Genomic DNA, 25706 nt, shown 5'->3' on the forward strand with positions numbered 1-25706 from the left:
GCCTAAACCAATTGACCCCAACAACTCAACCAACCAACCAAACCAAACCCATCTTCCTTAGAAAGAGCATATGATTTTTATGCCTTTTGTATGATTTTAGTGGCTTCTTTACTTGGGGTAAATAGGGGAATCAAGAGAGACCCTTTTGGTTTTTACATCACTTGAGAGTTACTTAAATCATGGCCATGGAGACTTTTGGTCTCATGTTAGGTGGGAGGTTTGTATCAAAATCTGATTCACCAAATCCATTTTTGGACAACTTCAAAGACAACACTTGTAAGCCAAGTCCTTTCCCATTTTGTTCAGTGTTTCAGTTTTTTCAAGATGTTAAAATATGCTATTAGTCCTTTTCCTTCGATAAAGTTTACTTAAAAAGTTAAAATTTCAAATCTGTAAGTATTTTCTATCAAATTTTGTCAATTTAAAATTTTGGTTAGGTTGTCCTCATACAATGTGACATATAATTACTAGGAAATAAATATAAGTTTACAAATTTTGACATAAACTACCAACAACAATAATAATTGGACTAGGGTTTTTAAATTAAAAAAAATAGAAGGATTGAATTTTTAACTTTTAAAGTACAAAGATTAAATCTCAAATTCTATACAAATAAAGTGACTAACAACATATTTTAACCTTTTCAAAACAAAAAATCAAAGGGTATTAACAATTCTTTTTCCATAAAAAAAGATATAAGACCGAGGTATATCATTAGTCTTATAGAGGATCGAAAGTGATATTTATAAATCACCCATCAAATAAAATTGTTAAAAAAACTTGAAACCCAACATTTTTTGAAATTCTAACGAATACTCAAACAACTGAACCAACCATGATCAGAAAAGATTATCAATATCAATCATTAGCTAATCATCTCCCCCATTTGATTCCTTTTGCAAGGCAATAAAATGGCTTTTAAAGTCCTCATTGTTTTCCCCAAACCTAAATTGCCTAATTGAAACCTAAACTTCAAAACTTTTCTTCCTATTTTAAGGTTTTTCCCCTTCTTTCAAAGTCTAAGTGAACATGTAGTCAATGACAAAAAAAAAGCCCTTCTAAGGGTTGTTTGTTGGATGCCAGCTTTTGTGTATAAGAGAGAGTTTCCTTAATAAAAAATATCACATCTTGTTTGAGTAATCTTCAAGCATGTTATATTGACTGTTCCACTCTGTTTTGCATTACCAAACATCTCTGTTTTTAGATAGATGGGTGAATATATATATATATACGACCTTTTTTATCTGTTTTTGAAAGTAACCTCTAACAGAATATTAATGGTGGCAAATCTTCATGATGGCAACTACTGACTTGTTTATATAATCAAGAAGAAAACAAGATAAAAGGAATTCCCATGCTTTTTCTTCACTAACAATCCACCCTTATAATGTCTAAAAGTATATCAATGGAGATTATGGAGTTCCTTTAATTGATATGGAATGCATAATTAATTCCTTATGATCTGGCTTGGTAGCAAAAAGTACATAGCCACCCATTAGGGTTACCCTACTTATCCATTATTTAACTAATCTATTATTGTAGATTTTGTCCTAGCTCGATTGTTATGCATATTGTTATCAATGCAGGAACATGTGGATTCAAGTGCGTTGAAGCGCATTATCCTCCTATTTATGATTTAAGAAAAAACTATGAGTAGTTCTAAGTATTATATCAAAAAGAGAAAATATAATCATAACCTAGAGATTGTTAAAAAAAACCTCATCTATCATTTGAGCGAACCACAAAAAAAAAAAAGACAACTATGAGATGTGGTGTGAGGTCACATGTGTTTATCTTCGCATGTATAAGCAAAGCTAGTGGCCCCAAAATGAAAATTGCCTCTTTAGTCCCTTTAGAAATTATAAAATTTTAAATTAATTTAATTATAAAATTGTATTTCTATCTCTCCTAAAATTTAAAATTCAATTATAGTTTAATCCCTTGAAAAATTGTTAAATTTTATGTTAATACAATGGCGAAATTAAATTTTTATCTCTAAAATTTTTTTAATTCAAATTCAATCCCTTTAAAAAAATTCTAACTTTGCCCCTTAAACTCGATCTGAAAAGTCTTTAGTGTTAGGTGAGGGATACATCCTTTTGGAATGAAGTTTCCTTTTCACAAAATATTGATTTTGCATGGGAATTAAGTGTACCAAACATATTCCTTCCATGGCATTATAAAAGGAAACTCCATTTCAGAAATTTTTATCACAAAATTCTCCTCACTCTCATTTCAAAGTGTTTCTCCACCTAGTCTCTTCCACAAGAAAATGGCAAGCTCAAGTGTGGGAATGGCCTGTCTTGGGCTAGTTTTATGCATGGTGGTTGTGCCAAGCTTGGCCACGGTTTACAATGTTGGTGACGCCTCTGGCTGGGCAACCGGTGTCGATTTTAGTAGTTGGGCTAGCGACAAGACCTTCAAAGTTGGAGATTCCCTCGGTACTACTGATCTTCTTAAACCTCAATCTCTTGGCCATCACTAACTCCTCCCAAATTTTTTATGGTTAAAATTGGCTATTAATCTCTTTATTTTACGAAAGTTATGGATTTAAAATTTATACTTTAATTTGGTCATTTTTAGTCATTGTAGTACTTTTCAAATTTTAAAATTTCAATCCTCACCAAACAATAACTATTAAATTCATTAAGTTCTTCTATTTTCAAAATTTAATGCAACAAAGGTATTATCATATATTTAATGTCGGGATAGCTTGTTATTTTTATATATTACCTACTAAAAATCCGGTTAATGGATTACCAAATATTATTTGGGTCAAGATTAAAGTTTTGAAATTCGAAAAGTAAAAGGACTTAGAATGATCAAATTAGAGAATATGAACTAAATATATAACTACGCATAATGAAAGACCAGTAATTGAATTTAACTGAAAGTATTTAACTCCTTCTATTTAGGTCAGGACTAAAGTTTTAAAATTCAAAAGTATAGAGACTAAAATTGAGCATTTTGTAAAGTATAGGGACTGGTAGAAGAATTTAACCTTTTTCATTCATTCATAATGGTTTTTAACGTTTTTCAATTGTGGTTTGGTTCCCTTTAGTTTTCAATTACCCAACAAGCCATACGGTGGAGGAGGTAAGTTCTAGCGATTACAGTGCATGTACGGTGGGGAAAGCAATCTCGACGGATAGCACCGGAGCCACCACCATCAATCTGAAGACCGGCGGTACTCACTACTTCATTTGTGGTGTGGCTGGTCATTGTGAGAACGGCATGAAGCTTGCGGTCAAAGTGGAGTCTTCTTCTTCTTCATCTTCCACTGATAAACCATCAACCACTTCACCATCTACTACTACGACGACTAAGATCCCGGATTCATCTTCTTCATGGAGTCTTTCACCGGTTCTGGCTTTTGTTACAACTTGGGTCGCATTGTGCGTGATGATGGTTGTTTCATAAGCTTTTGGTGGCTAAAATGGTGGTTGGCTTGGCCAGGATAGAGGCAGTGCTTTGTTTGTATTGAGGATTATTGCTTTTATTTTATGAATGAGAACCTTACTTGTTCTGTTTTCTATGGTATTAAGTACATTATATATATGGGGAGGTGTTATGTGAATCATATCGAAATCGATGGGCTATCAATTTAGAAAGTAACTTTGAATTGATGGGGTTGAGAATTGATACAAATTGATTCAATTGAAATAGTTTAATTAATTTTTAAAAAATCTTTTGAATTTTTAATAATTTTTTAGTCGGACTGATAAATCAGTGGCCTAACCGGTTCGACAACCAATCTAACTTAAAAATCATTGGAAATAAATTTTATATAATATATATTTTCACTCATATAATGGAAATAATTGTGGGTTGTTGTTTCATGTTTCATGTTTCCTGTGAATATTGGTTAAAATTTTCAATTATCCCATAACCCTTTGACAACATTAGCAAATTAGGGAAAAATATTTTTTAGGATTAATGACAAAAGATTTAGATTTTTTTAATTACATAATTTCTGTATTATTTAAATTCCTAATGGATAAAATAAGTTAAATTATTTTAGAGTATTTTAATTTATTTACGTTTTAAAAAATAATAATAAGATTGAACTCGTATCATTTGTTTTATCACTTAATTAAAATTTCATTTTGATATATTTTGTACATATTAATTTTATTATGCATACGATATTACTTCCATTTAAACTATTGTTAAACAAAAACATAATGATAAATTTAAAGCTTAACATTGGATCATTGAAATATTAATTGTACAAAAAGATACGAAAAGGTGTAAAACAATTTTAGTTTTATATCGATCCACCTAGAGGTGATCATGGGTTGTGCTACTTGGCCCGGCCCGACGGCCCACCCGAAAAATGAGAGGGTTCGGGTAAAAATATAGGCCCGAAATATGGGTTTGGAAAAAAATTAGGCCCGTTTAGAAAACGGACCAGGCCTCAGGTAAAACTTATTGCACGAGCTCGACCAGGCCCGATTTTTATATTAAATATATATTTAATATGGGTCGGGCCGGGCTCAGGCTTAGCAATTTTCTCTCGGACCTAAAAAGTTGTTCAAGCCCAGCCCAAACCTAGCCCACCCTGTCCCATGATCACCTCTAGATCCACCCTCCTCTCTCTATATATATGGAAGGGATCCACTTGCACCAATGTAAAATTTAAGTGGTTTTACACTCTTTCATAACTTTTTATACGATTAATATTTTAACAATTCTACCATCATATTTAATGCTTCATCCATGTAGATCATGTATGTCAAGTTTCATATTAATTAAAAATTCCAAACCATTCAGTTTATGTAAAAAAAAATTAATCATTAAATATATATTAATATAGACAATATTTTAGATTGATAGAACAAAGATATCAGATTGATTCAAAATTGTACATACATGACAAGTATAACAGCTCAATTTTGGGTCTAGTCGGAACAGTGGTTTCAGGACCACAAATCCAACGAGGAAAAATGAAATTGTAATTGCCTGAATTTTCAGTGGTGTCGGAATGGTGATTCGAGATCACTAAATCTGACAAATGAGTAGAAAATATTATTAATTTAGTGAGTATAAGTTAAATTAAATGTGAAGTTAGGAAAATTTTTGAAATAGTGAATAGTGTATTAGGAATAAATATTAAAATAATTAGAATCGAAAATGAGGTATTGAAACTTCAAACTCATAAATCGAGCCATAAATATTTTATAAATATTTATAGAGTGTCATTGAGTTGGTATTAAAGTTTCGTTAGAAAATTCTAACGTTTTGGTGGTTAATTAATTAAAAGGACTAAAATGAAAATAATGTAAAATTTGTTAAAAGTGATTAAATAGCTTAAGTGGTAAATAAGGAGGGACTTAAGGAATAAATATGCCAATATGGAATAGTTGAGACGGCATAAGAGAAGAAAAATCTGGAAAAGTGATGTAATAAGGGCAAAATTGGAAATTTGGCAAAAGTTAACAAATAAAAATCTTAACTAAAAGAGTTTCTAGTCAATTCTTCATATTTCTCAGACAAAAAACGCCATTGAATGGTCCCTCCAAGCTGGTTTTTCATATATTTGAATCATGTAAGTTCAATTCTTGATTATTTCTTAAATTTTTTTGTGTTTTTGTGACTTTTACAACTAGATCCACTTGTTGAATTCATTAGTTTTTGATTTTATGAATGAAATTGAAAGTTGCTATGAATATGTGTTGTAAGTTTATGATGAAATAGCATGAAATTGAAGCTTTAATTTGTTTATGAGATGATTTTATTAGGTAATTTCGATAGAAATTGATTTGTAGGACCTAATTGTGAAAAAGTTTGGAATTAAAGTCTAGTGCTAAAATTCTGATTTCCAAAGGTTATAAAGTAGTTTAGAGTGATGGAATAATGTGTTAATTGAGAAAAATCAGCTCAATTGAGAGGCTAATTGAGCAGGGATGAAATTATCATTTATTGAAAGCTTAGGGAAAAATGGTAATTAACATTATGCACAAAAACAGTTTGGACAGCTGCCATAGGTTAACTTTGAAAAATCATCATAAATTGTAGAAATTGAATTAGAGGATGAATAAAATATGAAATTAAAACTTATTGAGTCTAGTTTCTCATAGAAGAAACGGTGTAAGCAATAAAATTGTAAATCATGAGATATAATAGGTTTTGTGAGACAAGATCAGAATGAATTGAGGTTTCCCTGTTCTGACTTTGTAAAATCATTAAAATTTGTAAAAAAATAATTATGAATTATAATTTATATGCTTAGAATCCTTATTAAGTCTATTTTCATAATAAACAAACGGAAACATCATCCGAATTCTGTACCATGAGATAATTAATTTTTAGTGAAGAAGGGTTGGAACTATTGAACAGTGAAACAGGGGAAACTTTAAAGAATAAACTGTACTTATTGGCTAAACCAAAAATTCTGAAAATTTTATGGTAAGAAGATATGTGAGTCTATATTCAGATAAAATTTACGGATCTTAATTTGAAGTTTCGTAACTCAAGATATAAATAATTTGATGACTCTGACTCGGATAGACAGATTTGAATTTACTTATAAGTAAATAGTGAAAATATAGTTGATGTTATTTAAGCGTGTTATATACATTACGGATGTGGAATGGAGAGGAGGAGGAGGAAAATTAGAAAATATATGAATGACTTGTGTATAAATCGGTCATATATTTGATCATAATCGATAAACGTTGAGTTAAATGGTAAATACGTATTAGTATTGAACTTAATGATATTGAATTGTATGAGAAGTAAATGGAAATGAAGCATTGAATTGTTAAGACTTGTGAATTGCATGAATATAAACCGGGTCTCGTAGGCCATATTTATTATGAATATAATATTTAGAGGATATATTGTGAAGAATTATAAAAGCATGTTAAAAATTTGAAAGTTTTAATTTAGATGAAATTTTATAATACGGTTAAATACGTTTACAAGTGTATGTGTTTTGGTAATGCCTCGCACCCTATTCCGGCGACGGATACGGGTAAGGGGTGTTACAACAAGTACAACTATATTTATAAATTCAACGGTTTGATTGTTAAAATATTCATTATATAAAAAATTACAGAATGATGAAAAACCACTTAAATTTTATACTATGTGTGTTGGGAGGAGGGATCCACTTATTATGATATAAACTAATATGGTTATTATGATATAAACTAATATGGTTTTACTTTTTCTTATAATTTTTTCTGTAATTAATATTTTAATAATTTAACTGTTATATTTCATGTTCTATTCATATAGGTTATGCATGTCAAATTTAGAGTAAAGAATTTTTTTTCATATAATAATCTATTGAAGATCCACACATGACACAAAGTGAGGTAAGGACTCGCGCATTGAACTACCCATAACTCTCTCCCGACTCATAAATAAGAGGATAATACATTTCAACATACTCGAATCAATATTTTTTTGTATTGACCACAATATCTATATCAATTGAGCTATCACTCAAAATTACATATTTTCTAGTGCACCATTTCCACTTCCATATTTGACATATCTTCATTTTTGGACATTATAAACAACAAATAGTATAATATCTGCCCTTTTAATCAAAAGTAATAAATGAAGATTTATATTTTAGCCTTTTTCATGTACATTTAAGGACATGTGACCTGGCTTTCCAATTATATTACATGTACTAATGTTTATATACAAAGTTGTCCACCCAATTTTCAGAAATACCAAAAAAGAAGGGCCAAATTTCCATTTTGTAATAATATTGTTCTCTGGTTTTATAAGAAAATGGCAAGGTCAGCGGCAAGGACGACAATGGCGGGTGTTGTGGTGGTGATGTGGTGGTGTATGGTGGTGCAGAGGCTGGAAGCTACAGTTTTCACCGTTGGTGAGAGCAGTGGATGGGTTGTTGGTGTTGATTATGATGCCTGGGCTAAATCCAAGAACTTTAAACTTGGTGATTTACTTGGTTAGTCCTCCATTTCGTGTAATTTTTATATTTTAGATTATTGGAGTTCAAAATTTTAACAATTTTTTTATCGACCTTAGAATCGATTTGACGTATCTATTTATACTAATATTAAACTTTCGGCCAAGTTGATGTCACGAATTAACTTGGCACTAATTTAATTGGAAAATTACTAATATATCCATGAGCTTAGAAGCTGAAAATTTGGTTGCCTAACAGTGTTCGATTATTCAAGTGCCTATGCAATAGATGAAGTCTTTGAAAATGACTACAACACATGCAATATCGATCATCCGATCAGCTCCGACAACAGCGGCTCCACCGTCATTTCTCTCCTCAACGCCGGCCCTAATTACTTCATCTGCGGTACACCTGGTTATTGTGCCCAAGGCATGAAGTTCATCGCTAATGTTACCGCTTAATCTCCGGCCGATATTAATCCATTCATCAACCACACACCATTGGGGCCTTTTCCATAACTAATTTTGTTATGACTTTGCTTATCTTATTTTTCAAATTTTTTATCCAAAAAAATCTTATATTTAAATAAAGGAATAAATTTCAAAAGTACATATGGATTTTTTTTCGATGTGTGATTTAAAATAGTGGTGGATCTTAGTGTTAAGTTTTAGGAGGGCCTAATTAATTTTGTCAAAATAATTTAAGGGTTTAATTGAAATTTCTAAAAATTTTAGAGGGCTTAATGAGAATTTCCCAAAACAATTTGGGGTTTAATTATAAGGATTAAAATGTTGATGGGCTTAATAAGAATTTCTAAAAAAATTGAAAGTCCTTGTTTAAATTTTCAAAAAAAAAAGAGATGCTTTATGAGATTTTATAAAATTTTGGGAGGGACTAATTAAAATTTTCATAAATTTTCAACGGCCTATGATTTAACACATAAATTTTGATTTGGTGTAATTTTATACGTAAAACTGTGATTTTTATTTAAATTTATGTGCTTATAAATAATAAATATGTGACATTGATATTAATGTTTTTTTTTATAAATGAACCTTGTATGTTGACTTGATGGTTAGGGTGTTCACCGCTCCAAGTATGATCTAAGTTCAAGTCGTGCAAGTCACGTTGCTATTAGGGTTTTGTCATTCTCTTTTAATTCACCAAATAATAATATCATGATTTACTGGAAAAAAACAAAAAAAAAGGCACGATGGCTTTTTTGGCTCTCCAAATTTGTAAAAAAATTATTTTAACCCTCTATTTAAATTTTCACCACTTTTAGTCCTTAAACTTGTTTTTTTGTCAAATGACCCCAAAATGGATGGAAAATGTAATGTTTGTTAACTTTGCTGACGTGACGACATACACATGTATTATCGCGTAGATGACACGTTCGCATTTAATTATTTTTTTTATAAAATTTTAAAAATGTTTGTTTTATAAAATTAAAAAATTTTAAAATAAATTTAATGATTTTTAATCTTTAGAAATAGTTTTTATATTTATTTTAATTTTTTAAAATTTTAAAAGCTAAAAAAAGTGTAAGATTAAATAGAGAGTTAAAATTACTTTTTTTATTATATAAAATTAGTGGGCCAAATAACTTATTATATTAAAAATAAAAAATATTATAAATATAATTACATTAAATTAAGATTCATATATTCATAAATTAGGTGATAGTGTTTATCGCAATTTAATTTAAAATAAATATAATTTAAAATTTCATGGACTCTTATTATAATTCTAGAAAGTAGGGTTCAAAATTCTCTTAAAAATAGAAACATATTAAAACAAAACAGAAGGAATTAATTAATGGTTATAAAAAGCTTTCCAATTAATTTTAAATATATATTGTTAGGTCACTGAACTTCTTTGGGTTTCACTGATTTTTCCTTGCTATTTTTAACTAAAAAAAATATTATCTTCTATTATCATATTCATAATATTATATTATTTACAATAAAATAATATTAATTTTACTAAGTAAAATTTAAAATTTACTATATTTATCCTTAATAATAATATTAAAACAGTTATTTGAAATTAAGGCTATCAAGAATTTAATGATAACAACATAAAATTTAATAATTATGTTAATAAAATGACGAAATTAAATTTTTATCGCTACATTTTTTTAAATTAAAATTCAATTCCTCTAAAAAAATTCCAACCTCATCTTCTTACACTTAAACTCGATCCGAAAAATCTTTAGTGTTAGATAAGGGTGTCATCCTTTTGGAATGAATTTTCCCTTTCACAAAACATTGATTTTGCATGGGAATTAAGTGTACCAAACATATCCCTTCCATGGCATTATAAAAGGAAACTCCATTCCAGAAATTTTTATTACAAAATTCTCCTCTCTCTGTTTTCAAAGTGTTTCTCCACCTAGTCTCTTCCACAAGAAAATGGCAAGCTCAAGGGTGGGGATTGGCCTGTCTTGGACTAGTTCCATGCATGGTGGTTGTGCCAAAGCTTTGCCATGGTTTACAATGCTTTTTAATAAATTTTAATTTTAAATAATTATGATAGATTACTGAAATTTCAGTTTCACTGATCTTTTCTTTCTATTTTAACTAAAAAATTATATCCATAAAATTATATTATTTACAACAAAATAATATTATATTTACTAAGTAAAATTGATAATATATGTATTCGCGTAAATATGAAAATATCTGGTGTTATTTTTGGTATGATACAAAATTTTAGATAATCGAATTTAAAATTTACTATATTTATTTATAACAATAATAATAATAATAAAACAGCTATTTGAAAATAAGGATATCAAGAATTAAAGGATAATAACATATTATTACAATATATTTGAATATTAACACTTGTATATATAAATTGGAGTAAAATAAGGAAAATCAAAAATATTTTTCTTAATTAAGTAAATATATATTAAAATTCTTTTCTATATAAGGAAAGTAGAAGATAGCATTATCTTATTAAATATTTTTTAAGATTCTCTTAGGTTTAAAAAATATTTTTACCTTTTTCTAGAAAAAGGAATTTTACTAAGATTCTCTTAGATTTAAAAAATAAAAAGAAATATCTTTACCTTTTAAAAAATAATTTTTAATAATTTTTAATAATTTTTAATCTTAAAAATATTTTTTGAAACTTTTTAAAATTTAAGGGCTAAAAATACGCAAAATTAAATAGAAAACTATTTTTTTTTTGTAAAATTGGGATAAATTAAATGATATTGTTTATCACAATTTAGTTTAAAATAAATATAATTTATTTTTCATGAACTCTTCTTATTATAATTTCAGAAACTACAGTTAAAAATCCTCTTAAAAATAGTAACAGGTTAAAGCAAAACAAAAGGAATTAATTAACGGGTGTAAAAAAACTTTCCAATTAATGACAATAAAATTATTGAATAAATTTTAATTATAAATTTAAATAATTATGATATACTGATAGATCACTGAATTTTAGGTTTCACTAATTATTTCTTGCCATTTTTAACTAAAAAATTATTATCTTCTATTATCATATTCAAAATATTATATTTACTAAGTAAAATTGATAATATATGTATTTCCATAAATACTTAAAATTTTGAAGTTATTTTTGGCCTCGATACAAGATTCTAAATAATCAAATTTAAAATTTAATATATTTATTCATAACAATAACAATAAAACAATTATTTGAAATTAAGGCTATCAAGAATTTAATGATAATAACCTATTATTAAAGATATTTGAATATTAACACTTGGAGTAAAATAAGGAAATATTTTTTTTAAAATTGGAGTAAAATAAAGAAAATAAAAAATATATTTATTAATTAAATAAATATATATTAGAATTCCTTTTTATATAAGGAAAGTAGAAGATAACATTATCTTATTAAATATTTATACTCTTTTTATATTTAGTTATTTTTAGAAAAAAAAATCGATCCTAGAAATAAATAGAAAAGGGAAGGGATATTTTAATCCTTACCAACTTTATTCAAATTATATAATAATAATTTTTTAATATTCTAAAAAAATGAAAATCTATAAATATAATATTAATATATAAATTGCATAAAATTAAAATAAAATAAAGTAGTAAATTACTAAAAAAATTAATACATAAAATAAATACAATAATAGATAAAACGAGATGTGACTTCTCCTTAGATATTTTACACTTTCTCACACAAAAAAACTTGTAATCCCTACTCCGTTTGTAATTCCATCGATTACTCGCCTATCAAAAAAATGAGTTAGTGCTGCCAACCCTCTTATACCTTTTGTTAAGGATATTGAATAAAACATATCTATGTAACCATGATTAGATGACCAATCATATATAAAATATATCATTTTATCCAATAAAATTCTTTTAGGACCCCTTTTCACAAATGAATTTAGAAAGTTTAAATTTTGTAAAGATGAATAAAAAGGTTTATATAAAAGGAATGTTGTAAATATTCCGAAACAAGTTATACTCACTGAAAATTTTGACTCTAACTATCTCTATTTAGAACTCGAAACTAAATAGAAATAAATTTAGTCTATATTAAATCTATTAAATCGATCGATTAAATGAAATCTATATAAAAAAAATTTCTATATAATTTAGATATAAAATATACTAAAATATAAAATAAACTAGAAAATAAAAATGGAGTCAGTAATATTAGTAATATTATATTACTATATTAATATAAAAGAAATATAACTAAGATATAAAAAAAGATATTAAATATATAAATAAATAATAAATATATATATATATAATTAAAATTGAATTATTAGATTCTATTAACATTAGCTTGAATATTAGATTGAATCTACCATTATTGTATTAAATATGTTATATTTATATATTTATATTATGGCATTAAAAATTAGAAAAACTAGAATTTTTTAACTAAATCTATTCATGTTATTTATAGATAATTTTGATATTCTTTTAATTAAATCAAATTTAAAACTCTAAAATTTAAACAAATCCAAATTAAAAAAAATATTAAATTTAAGAATATATTATTAAATAACTGAAAAAAAATACAAAATGACGCATCATGACATCCTTATTTCATGCCATGTTTAATCACCGCTTATATATATACACATATGTTTGTATATAATTATTTGTATACATTTTTGGCCATTAAATAACCATATTTAATAAAGATAGTTATAAAAAAATTGATTCTTTGGTAATTCATTGTATTATTACTACAGAATAATTGTTTTAGTTCTTAATTTCTTTTTGAATTGAATCTAAATTAAATAATGTGATTTAATTATATTTTATATTTTCATTCCAAGTATGAATATGTTAGCGATTGAAATTTTATTTGAGTATGATTGCAAAATTTTAGGGGAATTTAAGTGCAAAATAAAATACGATAAAATTTAAATAATAAAAAAAGCCATAACTAAGAGTGATGAGTTATACCGCCGGACACTTGTAAATAAAAATTAACAATAAATAAATAAAATTAACTAAACATCAAATAAAGAAGAAATAAAATACTACTACTATACTAAAAATAAGAATTTAAAAAAGGGCCTAAAAATTTAAAAATCATCAAATCTAAAATTCTCCTCAAATTCAGATCTAGATCAACAAAGCGGCGGCTGCTAAAACGACTGCAAATGCAGACCCGGCGAGAGTGACTGTTTTCAGGGCCGCCGCACTTGGCGCAGTTGGAGACGAAGCCGGAGGCTGACTTATGGAGGTTGTAGGAGAAGTAGCGCCGGGAGAACCAGTGGGAGAGGTGGGAGGAGCAGGAGGAGAGGAAGTTGGAGAAGATTCAGGGGCTGAAGATGGAGGAGTGGCGGTTGAAGGCGGAGAAGCTGTTGGAGAAACGGTGGGAGCGGTGGTCGGAGAGATCTTGGGAGCTGGTTTCGGAGAAGAAGACGGCGGTGACATGGTTGGAGCGGAGCTGGGAGCTTGGCCGAGAGCACAACCGGCAATGAGGGCAAAGAGAAGGAAGCAAGCAAAAGATTTGGCCATTGTAAAATAGAATTCAACGGGACTTTGAACCGAGAGGAATAAGGGTTAAAGAAGCGTCAGTAGGGTACAGGGAGAACGGTGAAGGGCTATATATAGGGAAAGGTTGGGCCTTGAGCTTAGAGAAGGGTTTTTTCTTTGTCAAGGTCCAATAGTTTATGCTTAATTTCAATTTAGTCCAGAAGCCTAAATTTCATTGTTTTTAGTTAAAAATGTATTTTAAAAAAAGATTATTAATAATAATTCAAAATTTTCTCGACGACTGAAATTTATTTGTTTAAAATAAAGAAAATCGATAAAATTATGAAATAATATTTTACGGTTAGCTATGTTTTTCATATTTTTTAAAATTAATAAGTGAATAAAATAAAATAAAAATAAAAATAATTATTTTCATTAATTATGTTTCTATGAGCTTTTTGAATGTAAAAGCAATACATAGGTTTTACATTTTGATAACAATTTGTTAATATAAAATAATTATTAGAGTTAGGATTACCATCACTAAATTAGGATTTACATTTGTATTAAATTATAAGATCTCAGGTACCAATTGACGTGGACAGCCTAATATTTTGTACCTGCATTATTCTTATGTTTTTAAAATTTTTTATTAGTTTAAATAAAGAATAATTATTGATGAAAAAAAAAGGAATTATTTTTGCCCCATTATCTATTTTCTTAAATAAAAAATTTATTATGCCATTTATCCTCAATAAATTTTTTTATTTTACAAATAAATTAGTAAAATAAATACATTTTAATAAATTTAAAAGTTGATTTTAATCCTCCGTCAACTAGAAATCGTTCTTGATGAGTATAACTCATATTTTAGTCAAATTTGAGAGATAATCTCCTAATTAAACTCTGTTTATTTGTTTCAGTCGAACTCTGATTAGTCTAGATTATTTTATTATTATTTGACGTACAAATTTAGCCTATAAATACGCTTTTTTAAAGATTAGAACTTATAATATTTTTAGAAAATTTTGTGTTTACGTTTTGAGAGTTCTTTGTTTTCGAGTTTTGGAGTTTAGTTTTTATCTCGATCTTTTGTACACTTTGTTCTTTTGTCATTATAGTAAAATTATTTTGCCCGTAGTTTTTATTCTCTTTGGAGGGGTTTTTTCACGTTAAATTTGTGTGTTCAATTTTTTAATTTCTTCCGCTATTTTTTTACATGTTTGTTGCTTAATCGGGTCGATCCCCAATAGCTTTCACGGCTCACGTTTACACTCTAAATAAGTGTCAATTTTTTCACTATTTTCATAAATTCTTTAGAGTTTCTTTGTAACACCCAAAACTTTTAAGAGTTTAATTGTGAGAATCTACAGTAATTAGAATTTTGTATCTCTGTTCTGTGCTCTGCTTTTGTGTTTAAGGTCTAGAGTTCAAGTTGTGTTACTAAAAGTTTTGTTATTTTTTAAACAACCCTTATTCATGTGTTAGGTGGTTAAGTGCGATTCTGAGGAAATCAATGATAAGAATGAGCTTGTTGGTTCACTTGTTAAGCATTTGTCTATATTCTGTCTAGTTCCGAGTTCAAACCCCATCGTACGTATAAGGAAATATATTTTTCGCAGATGTCGGAAGGGGTGGTGGTTATTTTAAAACATTCTAAGAAAACGTTATCGTTCTTTTATTTTTTGAAAATCTTAGTTCTTGTTTTTTTTTCCTGTTCTTCCTTCTTTTATTTTTCTTCTTTTCTGCAATCGATTTTATGTGAATTGGGAAGTCTTGTTGCCTGTAAGGTTGATATTGAGTAAGTTCTGTTGTGATTTTCTTTCATTTGCGATTCTGTTGTGTTAGCACTTTTATGTCAAAGCGAGATTTTGCTTGTTTACTTGACGTTCTGTTAAACACTCGATTGGTTACTTTGTTTAGGCAAGGATATTGCAAAGGACGTTAATCCATCGTGTTAGTTTGTTTTCTCTTGTTTCATGCGAGGTGAGTGTACGAACTGAGTTGGAATTGCATTGAATTTTCTGACATAATCTTGGCAGTAGGTTGATTTTGCTAAATACTAACAAATTTAAACTATAAAATAAATATGAATGATATCGTAATAATACTAAAAAAATATTTGATAATAATCCAAAAATAGTATATGGGTGATAGTTTTCTTTCAAACACATCTAAAACAGATATATAAGATTTTGTTATTCTTTCATTTTCATTTTTTTGTCTTTTTTATAATTTAATTTATTAATAATATTTTTTTTCTAATTATTATTTTGGTATCACAGTTCTGTTATAAAAAGTACAGATTATTAGTATTTCGAGATATTAAAGAGAAAAAAAGAAGAATTTGAATGTTAATTGCTCCTTATCTTTTATTTCTTTAAATTTGTTAATTGAAGCGTTTTGGAGGAAAAATCTCAATTTTTTTTTATAAACTAACCATATTTATTATCTTCCTATTTAAAAATTGAGAAAAGATTACAAGTAATTTTAAGTATTATATTAAAAAATTAAAAAAAATTCATTAACTAAAAAAATATATGAATATTTTTCTTAAAAAACTAATAATTATTGATAAAATAATAGAAAAAAATATAAATAATCTTATTAAGGTTATGGTTGTATTAGGCAAAGTCAATGATAAAAAAAAGTTTGTTTTTTCTTGTTATATCAATACAATATTATAGGAAGGGATAGAGATGACAAAATAGGTTAATGCTAGAGGGGGTAAGGATGGTATTGTACTCTTTAAGTGTATATAAGGAGGTCTAATCTCTTTTTATCTATTTTCTAAATTTATAATACAAATTAAATTAAATGACACCAAAACCGAATGGATTAATGAAATTTAACAAAATCAAATTGCAAAAAGGGTTTCTATACTATATACAAAGAATTAGCATAAAATCATGAGAAAAATTTTCTTATGTAACTTACCAAGTCCAAATGCTAAAACTGTTCCTACATTTTTTTTTCAAAAATAAAGAATAAAAATAAATAAAGCTATCTTTGTTTTCTTGCATATGTATGTAGTATGTCAAAAGTTTCTACCTCTGCTTGAAGCCGCCAAGCAACGAGAAGAAAAGGGTAATATTTCAGTAATAAACTGACTAATCAGAAAAAGAAAGAAAAACTTTCAATTGGCATATACTAACCCGCAACAATCTGGAAAAAAACCTTCAAGCAACAGGTAAAAGAGTATCTGCATTTAGGTAAAAGTGTAATGTTAAATTCTTGAGAAAAAACAGGAAGAATGCTTGTATGTAGAAAAAGATCCTTAGAGACATCACAGTTCACATCTAGAGAATAGATTGATATGGACTCAAAACATTAAAGTAGGAGGATCTTAAACACCGGTAAAATTCTAGGTACTCAATTATGATCTAGTCAAAACATTCTAATTGAGTTCTCAAAGTATTAATATTGTATCAGTTAGGTACTTCCATTAGTCTAGCCATTAGCTTAGGTGTTACATAACAGCTCAAATATGGCTTGGGAGTGTATTTAAAATACATGAGACAAACTGTAAACATGTGTATCCGTTATGTGAATATTTTAGATCTGATATGTTAAAAAAATAGTTTACCTAAATTTTAATAACACTATTTTTTAAAACATGTTAGATCCAAGCTATTAATGCAATACTTACATGTGTTTATAATTAGATTAACATGTTTTAAATATATTTCATATTAGATCCGAACTAGTATCTAATGTCTAAATTAACAACTAAGTAGACTGAAACACCTAATTGATATAATATTGATAGCTTGGAGTCTAGGTGGTAGCTTGGGACACATTTAGTTAAATTGATCCTAAATTAAAATACCAAGAAAGCCCTGAATTTATAAAATATTGCAATGAAGCCCCATATATATAAAAAGGCAACAAATATGATATTATAAGAGAAAAAAAAGGTGTCGATAATTTACCTTTGATGCAACTGCTAGTTCACATCCATAAGATGACTTCAAAAATGAACCAGATAACCAAGAATAACGCAGTATGAAGGCTACAATAACTTCCATTTGTCAGTGTATGGAGACAAATATCCAATCCACACTTCTCACATTCATAAGACCTGTTTAATTAATTGCAAAAGATGTAGAGGCCGAAGCTGCCTCTGCTATTAATGAAATTGGCTGGCGAGCCTGCAGGCAAGCAGCAATATCAAAGGGATTCAACTCTGCACCGTCAAAAATGAGGTTAAGACCGGGAAGGATAACTTCACCGCTGTCAGTTTCATCAAGATCAACTCTGGGTGCAGTTGCTGCAGGGGAATCTTCAACAGATCTTGTGCCAGCTTCATATACTGGAGTTACGGCAAATGATCTGCAAATTTATTTCATCGCTACTAGTAAATAAACATAACTGAATACTACCATGAGAAGCAAGTCTTAAGTGGAGGAAAAAGAAAATAGGTATAATGATTTCAAAGACCTAAGAATGCTGGCATCGAAGCTCAAAACTTCGGTCCGACTACGCTGTCGACAGGCAAGTTTGAATCTTTGATGCTCATTAGATGCTCCAGAAATGGGAGAAGAAGGGTCTACCAGTGGATTCCACTTTCCACTACTAGGATAGTTGATGTCATGCTCTGAATCCTTCGAACCATCCTTTTGCAGCTCCTTTAGGTAAAGAAGTTTTGCTGCAGGACCTGTTGCTTGATACTCTGCACAAAAATCACGCAACTTTCTTTGCATGTTTTGCATTGAATTATGATGCTCAGTAAGTGAATCTACTTGAAGCAACTCTGAGGAGACAATCCTTTCACATATGTTATTGCATAATTTTGGGTTGAAAAGTGGCATCCCAAATTCAATGGTCAGTGGAACCCATTCATACTTCCCATTGGGGCCAAAATTATCCGATTCCCTTTCTTTAAAAAGTTTTAGTAAGCGAATGTAACCAATTGTCCATAACTCTATCTTGTGAGCCAAAACAGTTAATAGATCATTCAATTTCAAACATTCCCCTGCACATAGTCCTAGCTTGTCCCCTACGGGAGCAACTGAGCCATCAGAGTTCTTAAGGGGCAAGGGTATGTCAACTGTAACAACTTTTCCAGAGCCATCAAGATCATATATGCTAAAGGGCTGCACTATAACAGCAGAGTGTTTGAGCATCGAATTCAAACAGTGTAAAAGTATACTTCCCTTGACTAAATTTCCTTCAAACTTTCCACCCAAGCTTCCGGTCGTTGAATCATCCCAAGACCATATAAGGGCTTTCTCACAACCAGCTAAAGGTGCAGGTAACATGCGCAGACATAGTCCTTTCATCAGTACGATCGATAAAGGCCCACTGGCCACCGTTGAATATAGCACCAATTTCATCCATGGTGTCATTGATGAGTGAGAGGGAGGACCAAAATGAATAGGACCTGTAGGCCCAGGAAGAACAGATGAATGTGGAAGAGGAATCATAGACACAATTATATCATAGTCACGAAGAAATAACCGATCTAAGGTTGCCTTTGGCAGAGAAGCCAAGCTTTCACAGCGGAGGATATCCACTCGATATCTCTTTCTCTTCCTTGGAGTTCCTTTTCCTTGGTCAGGTCCTTGCATATGTATCATTTTCTCAACATTCTGGACAATCAGACCTGACTTGGAAAACTCACTCGAGAGCTTACCATCTTCTGCTAGGGTAGCAGATCCGTTATTACCAGTCGTTTCAGGTACAGAGTTGTCCAAAAAGGAATCTTCCTGGGACGTTGCTAAATTTTTAGCATCATTAATGTTTTCTTCAGTTTCTTTAGCAGCAGATTGGTCTGATACATTGGTCAATGATGTGTCAGCTATCATACTAGACTCATCACAGCCTGAAGTTGACACTCTCGCTCTGTCAGCAACTTCCACGGCTCTAGTATCAGCGGTAACACCACCAGATAGTAGACACTCCAAGACACAGCGGAGACTGTATGCATGGTTTGCAAATTCCTGCAACACTCCCTCAAATTTTGTTCCCTCCAACGTGCTCAGGTCTTTGCAAAGATTTGCAATGCTAGTATGGCCTAGTTTCCCTGCTTCATATAACGTCACAGCATGAGATTTCAATCCTGCAAAAATTTCAGTAAGAGGAAATACAAATATTGTCAGAGAAGAGGAAAAGTAAGTGCACATGGATGCAGATGTTGAGGATAACAAACCACGAGAAATTATAACACTCAATACTGGAGCCTGTCTAATCATTTCATTCAAACTAGAATGACCGGAATATGTCTATTCCTCCCCATAAGCCATAATACAAGCACCATGGGATAACAAATAGTTCCTCTTGTCCTATCTTGGAGCACCCCCTCTACTCTAGAAAGCTCAAGTTGAGCCGTTTTAGAAAGAACAAAAAAATTCAATATAAGTTAATAATGAGCTTATTTGATGCATTCTTATTTTGCATTAATGGTTATGACTGGAACTGGGACATAAAAACAAGACATTCAAAAGGGAACAAAGAAAAGGTAACCAACCCGGTGAAACGGAGCCCATCATAAGATAAGATGTTATATTAGCATCAACGACAAAAGCAACCCGAGCATCATGAGAACGGTGGTTTTCTGTCCCCCAAAAATCTCCTTGATGAGCAGAGTCACCATCAGTGGACACATTTGCAGAGGTTGAACTGCGGTGAGAGGACTCTTCTTCATCCGTAAGGACAACACCATGAGATAACGTTGTGTTTTCTTGAAGAATAGATGCCGGGTCAATTACTTTTTCTGCCCATCCCAAGCGGCAAACGAAAGATGCAGCAGCCTGCAGTATAGTAAGATCCGCTTGTAAGGTTGATGCCAGCTCAGCAACAGTAGCATGCTCACTTGAAACAACAAAAACTGCATATAGCAACCTGAATAACGCAGTAACTAGCATTAAAAATCCAAGTTACACTGCTACTAAATGACATTGAATGACCAAAACATCAAAGAGTAACTTACTCCTCAATAGGATCCTCATAAGACTGCTCCTTGTTTGAAATAAACCCTTCAAGCCTACAAACTGAACTACAACAGCATTAATGACTCGATTCACATACCATAAAGGACTCAAACAGAGGTGGTCAAGTGCCATGCCATTCCATTAGCAAATTCAAAACACATTTAAGCAGCAGCAGGTAGATCCACAGAAGTAAACAGTAGAGAACTTGAAATAAAGTAAACAGCTATGCAGAAAGCATCCTAAAGAAAAAAGAGAGATAATAAAAAGGGCAATGTCTATTTTAAATATATTTTTTAAGGAAAAAAAATACCCAGACCCCAAGAAGATTGCTTGGATGATAAATAATTCACTTCTTGGTCTTTGACCCTCATCACTACGAAACATGTCTGATCAAATGGAATGGGATGTAACTTTTTATCATCTCTTGATTCTAAACGGAAGCAGATTTGGGAAAGGATTTTCGAGTGTTTATGGTTGACCAAGAGTCTCTTAACACCATGTTTTTTCTTCTTCCTTCTATCTATTCCATTAGAATTATTATTTTTATCTCCAAAATACTTGCCATAGTATGAATTAAGGAGGAAGGGGAGACAAGCAATGCTCAGACTGCTCAAATGCATTCGGGATAGATTAATCACCCCAAGATAGGCATCTGCTGATTCTCTATTTCTCTCACAACTGGTTAAACTGTTAGTGCAATTAGTTACTCCATGGACAAGGTCACTGGTCAACGCATGCAAATAAAACAGAGAAAAAACCTGAAAATTTTCTTACTATGAAAGTTAACTATGAGGTATACTTCAATAAGGTTAATCAATCAAAAAGGTCAGAGCTCTGAATATACTTCAGTTTTCTGGCCCAGAAAAGGTATACTTCAGTTTTCAAATTACCACCAGTGATACACACAGAGATACCACTATGAAAACCAAAAATGAAAGGATCTTTTTTCCAAAGATAAATTTAAGGGAAAAAAAAAAGAAAAAGAAAAATGTAGTAGTCAAAGCAATCCCAGGTATAGAGACAAGTAGTAACGGCATTAAGTGCATCTTCCTAAAACGAGTGCAGTTTTAAAGAAGAGAATATCCTTGTTTCCTTGCAACCATGAATTATTTTAATGAAGAGCTTCAGATGAATAAACGTAGAGATCCTACATTGGCAGAGAGTCTGAAAGCAAACGGCTAACCTTTAATACGGTCATCTGGATATACAGGAACATCAAAATAGACCAATCCCCGTCGATACAGACCTTTTATAATATCAGGATCAAAAAGGACATATGCATTAGCTTCTTCCTTGCAGATTTTATCTATCATTGCCGTTTCATCCTCTGAAAGTTTCTATAAAAGAAACACAGAACTGTGAAGATGCAGATTAGACTAACAAAGACAACTAGATGAACCTAAACAGGCATAATATCAAGCTAATCTGATGACAGTCTTTAGATAATAAGACAAAGGACAGCCAGAAATCACCTTAAACTCTTCTACGGTAAAGTTAACAAGAGAAACTCCCCACCAAGGTTCAATTGGAAAGTCCACAGGTTGGGTAGGTAACAACTCTTTTGCAATCGACTTGCTCAGCTTCCACATGATCTTCTGGATAGCTCCAGATAAGTAACCAACAGGTAAGATGATAAAAAAGGTACTATATTGGATTTATAAATAAAATCTAGTTTGCATGAGGCAGGAAAAATAGTGCCATCAAAAGTTTACAGGGTAAATTATTTTTGCCTGTTAGAATGGCTTCACCGGACATGAACGAAATAATGGAAGTTCGTCAAACATATCTATACCAGCTGACTCGAGGGGGAATTGTTAGAACTTAGTCAGCTTCTAAAACAACCCTACCCTGTACTAGATCAGACAGGAAGTCTATTGCTTAAACTAATGTTATTATTGTCAAGTATTGCTCTACAAACATCAAGGCAATTAGACAATGCTGCCCAAATAAATACACAGATATTGCAAATCTGTCTATTAGAAGGGATTCACAATACATGAACTAAATAATGAAAGTTCATCAAACATATCTATACCAGCTGACTCGAGGGGTAATTGTTAGAGCTTAGCTGGTTTGTAAAACAACCCTACCCTGTAGTAGATCAGGCAGAAAGTCTGTTGCTTAAACTAATGTTATTAATGTCAAGTATTGCTCTACAAATATCAAGGCAATTAGACAATGCTGCCCAAATATATATATATTGCAAATCTGCCTGTTAGGCAACAAAAAGAAGACAAAAGAATGATTCAAGTTATAGCAAGGGCAAGAAGAAGCAACCAAAAACATGCCCCCTTACACAAATATGCATACATGAATTTGTAAGCAAAAATCTGATCAAGTACCTTAGACTTGCATTTATTCATGATATCGATAAATTCATTTCTCCCAATTCCTGTGAGTCTCAAGGCATCAGCAGCGCTGAAATTTGGGATACTGTCATAAGGTTGCTCTGTCAACAAGAAATGCCTAGGAATGGTCAGAGTACCTATCTAAATAAGAAAGTAATACAGATTCATAAAGCAGTAACATTTGCAAAAGGTTACTGCTGCACTAAATCCGCATAATTGCAAACATATTTGTCTATAAAGCAACATGTAAATATTCAATACTATAGGATTGATCAACCAGTCCAATCAAAACCTCAACAAGAACAAGTCAAATTGATTGTAAATCTGAACACTGAGAAATCAAGAATGAGATGCTGGATATCGATTTTGTAGCATCTAATATAATTTCAAAAAAAGAAGGAAACCTTTTAGATAGCTTGCATACATCTACGCTGCAAATTGTCATATATTAATATTTATAAAGCAATTAGCATACAGTGGTAGATGCATCGAAGGAAACATCTTTTCCATAGAATTTTTAAGTCGTTTAGCTAATTTAATAATAACTGTATGTTAACTTATGAGCCAAGACCAAACCAAATAAATTTAATTATTACCCAAACTGAATTAAATAAAAACCAAACTGAACGCTACAATTTGAATCGGTTTTTGATTTTCCTGGTTTTTTAGCTCTACCCTATCTACCAAGGAAAAAAATGATGATGGATTCAAACATATCCTAATCATCCTTAGCTGCGAAATTCTTCCAACAATCATTTCATGATGTGTCCGGTTTTTGTCTAGCAATGGATTGATCTCTAGATTTCAGTTGCTACTGTTTCCATTAGCAAGATTTTTCTTCAGTCAACATAATGTCTCAATCAGCAGTCATACAAATACGTAAAAAGGAAGTTGCAGGAGAAAACCAACTAGGTGGTAGCAATTACCATTTCTCATAAGATCGAATATCATATCACAGTAATATCGGAAAGGAGACACCCTCATCACACGGCAAATATATTCCGCAAGGTAGTAAGGGAATAACTACAATCAAGATAATAAAAAATTAATTGCAAAGAACTGCTAGAAATTTATAAGGGGGAAAATTGAAGGGCAGAGTCGTTTAACATCTTGTACAAAAACTTGTTCTGGAATTCCACTTAAATGAAATTTCTGAATGTTAGTTCTGCTTATTTATTATACAAAAAAAATCTATACTTATGTTGCCAGTGAAAAATTAATATACCTTTATTGTAACCCAAGAATATTGATCCTATGAGAATAAAAGTATTTCTAAGAACATATCATGGCTCAAATCATACTATAGGAAATTATTTTTTTTTTAAAAAGGTTAAAGAACTTTCTTTAACACGTACCGCTAGACTCTTTCGCAAGACACGCATCAGCTCTTCATAATATTCATTTTCTTTGCATATTTTGCGAGCGAAACAAGTGTCCCATTGGAGCCTTTTCTTGATACAATGTTCAATAATCCTAAATGAAGTTATCAAAAGAAAGAGAAAGAAGCCAAAAAAGAGAGGGTAAGATCCAAGAAGTAGGAAAGAGAACTGATCCCAAGAGCACATTAAAACATGACTACTTAGTTCTAAACAGGAAATAAGAACATACAATCTAAAAACCATTATGTTCTTGCTTAACAGAGAAAAACGAAATGTACGTTGTAATAGTAAATGAAAACTGATAAAACAACACTATATTCAATAATCTGTAGAGCTATCATCATGAAACAGCTTCCAAAAATGTCAACGTCCTAAACAAAAGCTACTGCAATACCGATTCTGTACTAACCCCAAACCAAGCAGAAGATCTTATTTGGGAAAGACAAACCTCAATTATTAATAGGAGCATCTAAAATTCTAATCTGCGCTGCAATGGCTATAAAAAAGCAATGCCAATTCAAATTTCTAATTAGTTTCAAGAACTTCGTCACCAAAAAGTTAGTTTCTATCAATGATATTAGAAGCATGAAATAAGTATTTCCTCATTTGATGAATTTTATCCTATATTATTCTCTAAAACAGAACAATGAAGTTCTTCAAAGATACAAACTAAATGATCCTTACAACAGCAGTTTAAAAGGTAAAAAGCATAAAGAGTAAGCAGCAAAGTCCAAAACTAACCTTCTGTGCCATTCTTCTTTAGAATTAAAAATGGCTTGAAGCCGTTTGGGCAAATTCTCCCACGGGCATTCTTCCTTAACTGCTTTAAAAAACAACTGTTCCTCGACCGTCGTCGGAATGTGCTGCATTTTTGTAGATCATTCAATCTCCTCCCCCTCTGTAAATCATTCAATCAATCAATCAATCATAAATAAGGTGGCGTACATAAATCATTTGGAAAAATCCAATTTCGATCCATGAAATGAGCATTACGTGAGATCGGATACCTGGAAGAGAGAGAATAAGAGGGAGCTTTGATCGCAGTGGCGATGGCGGATCGAGCTACGGTTTTGATTTTTTTCTAAATTTTTTTGTAAATCGCTATAAAGAAAGATTCAAATCTAAAGAACTGAAAAATTAAGGAAGGCGAAACGTTAGAATTGGCACTACTACGTGCATGCTTGTTTCATGACATGGATGGGCGGGTCTGG

General features: G+C 30.5%; 4 protein-coding genes across 6 annotated transcripts; 2 read left to right on the plus strand and 2 right to left on the minus strand.

The window, feature by feature from the left end:
• The first annotated feature begins 2181 nt into the window (after nt 1-2181).
• Nucleotides 2182-3533, plus strand: LOC121218226 (blue copper protein). Its single transcript, XM_041095090.1, has 2 exons — nt 2182-2441; nt 3062-3533. The coding sequence occupies exons 1-2, from the start codon at nt 2273-2275 to the stop codon at nt 3418-3420; spliced, it is 528 nt and encodes a 175-aa protein (XP_040951024.1). The 5' UTR covers nt 2182-2272; the 3' UTR covers nt 3421-3533.
• Nucleotides 3534-5459: 1926 nt separating this feature from the next.
• LOC121218227 (blue copper protein) lies at nt 5460-8497 on the plus strand. The gene is made up of 3 exons (XM_041095091.1): nt 5460-5548; nt 7747-7930; nt 8150-8497. The coding sequence occupies exons 1-3, from the start codon at nt 5510-5512 to the stop codon at nt 8350-8352; spliced, it is 426 nt and encodes a 141-aa protein (XP_040951025.1). The 5' UTR covers nt 5460-5509; the 3' UTR covers nt 8353-8497.
• Nucleotides 8498-13479: 4982 nt separating this feature from the next.
• Nucleotides 13480-13878, minus strand: LOC121218721 (classical arabinogalactan protein 5). Its single transcript, XM_041096412.1, has one exon. It carries the CDS (start codon nt 13876-13878, stop codon nt 13480-13482), a length of 399 nt encoding a protein of 132 aa, XP_040952346.1.
• Nucleotides 13879-16678: 2800 nt separating this feature from the next.
• Nucleotides 16679-25706, minus strand: LOC107943837 (protein FAM91A1). 3 transcript variants are annotated; one of them, XM_016877654.2, is made up of 12 exons: nt 25503-25706; nt 25237-25393; nt 24472-24589; nt 24043-24139; nt 23111-23217; nt 22241-22360; nt 21952-22105; nt 20768-20828; nt 20306-20679; nt 18277-19897; nt 17769-18168; nt 16679-17038 (listed from the first exon to the last, which is right to left on the minus strand). In XM_016877654.2, exons 2-11 carry the CDS (start codon nt 25362-25364, stop codon nt 17922-17924), a joined length of 3027 nt encoding a protein of 1008 aa, XP_016733143.1. In that variant the 5' UTR covers nt 25365-25393; nt 25503-25706; the 3' UTR covers nt 16679-17038; nt 17769-17921. The 3 variants fall into 3 exon arrangements, with proteins under 3 accessions (XP_016733143.1, XP_016733141.1, XP_016733146.1); XM_016877652.2 differs by having other exon boundaries at nt 22241-22363; nt 25503-25705; XM_016877657.2 differs by lacking the exons at nt 24472-24589; nt 25237-25393; nt 25503-25706 and having other exon boundaries at nt 22241-22371; nt 24043-24058.

The sequence above is a fragment of the Gossypium hirsutum genome, chromosome D06 (assembly GCF_007990345.1).
Source record: "Gossypium hirsutum isolate 1008001.06 chromosome D06, Gossypium_hirsutum_v2.1, whole genome shotgun sequence".
Classification (NCBI taxonomy): Eukaryota; Viridiplantae; Streptophyta; class Magnoliopsida; order Malvales; family Malvaceae; genus Gossypium; species Gossypium hirsutum.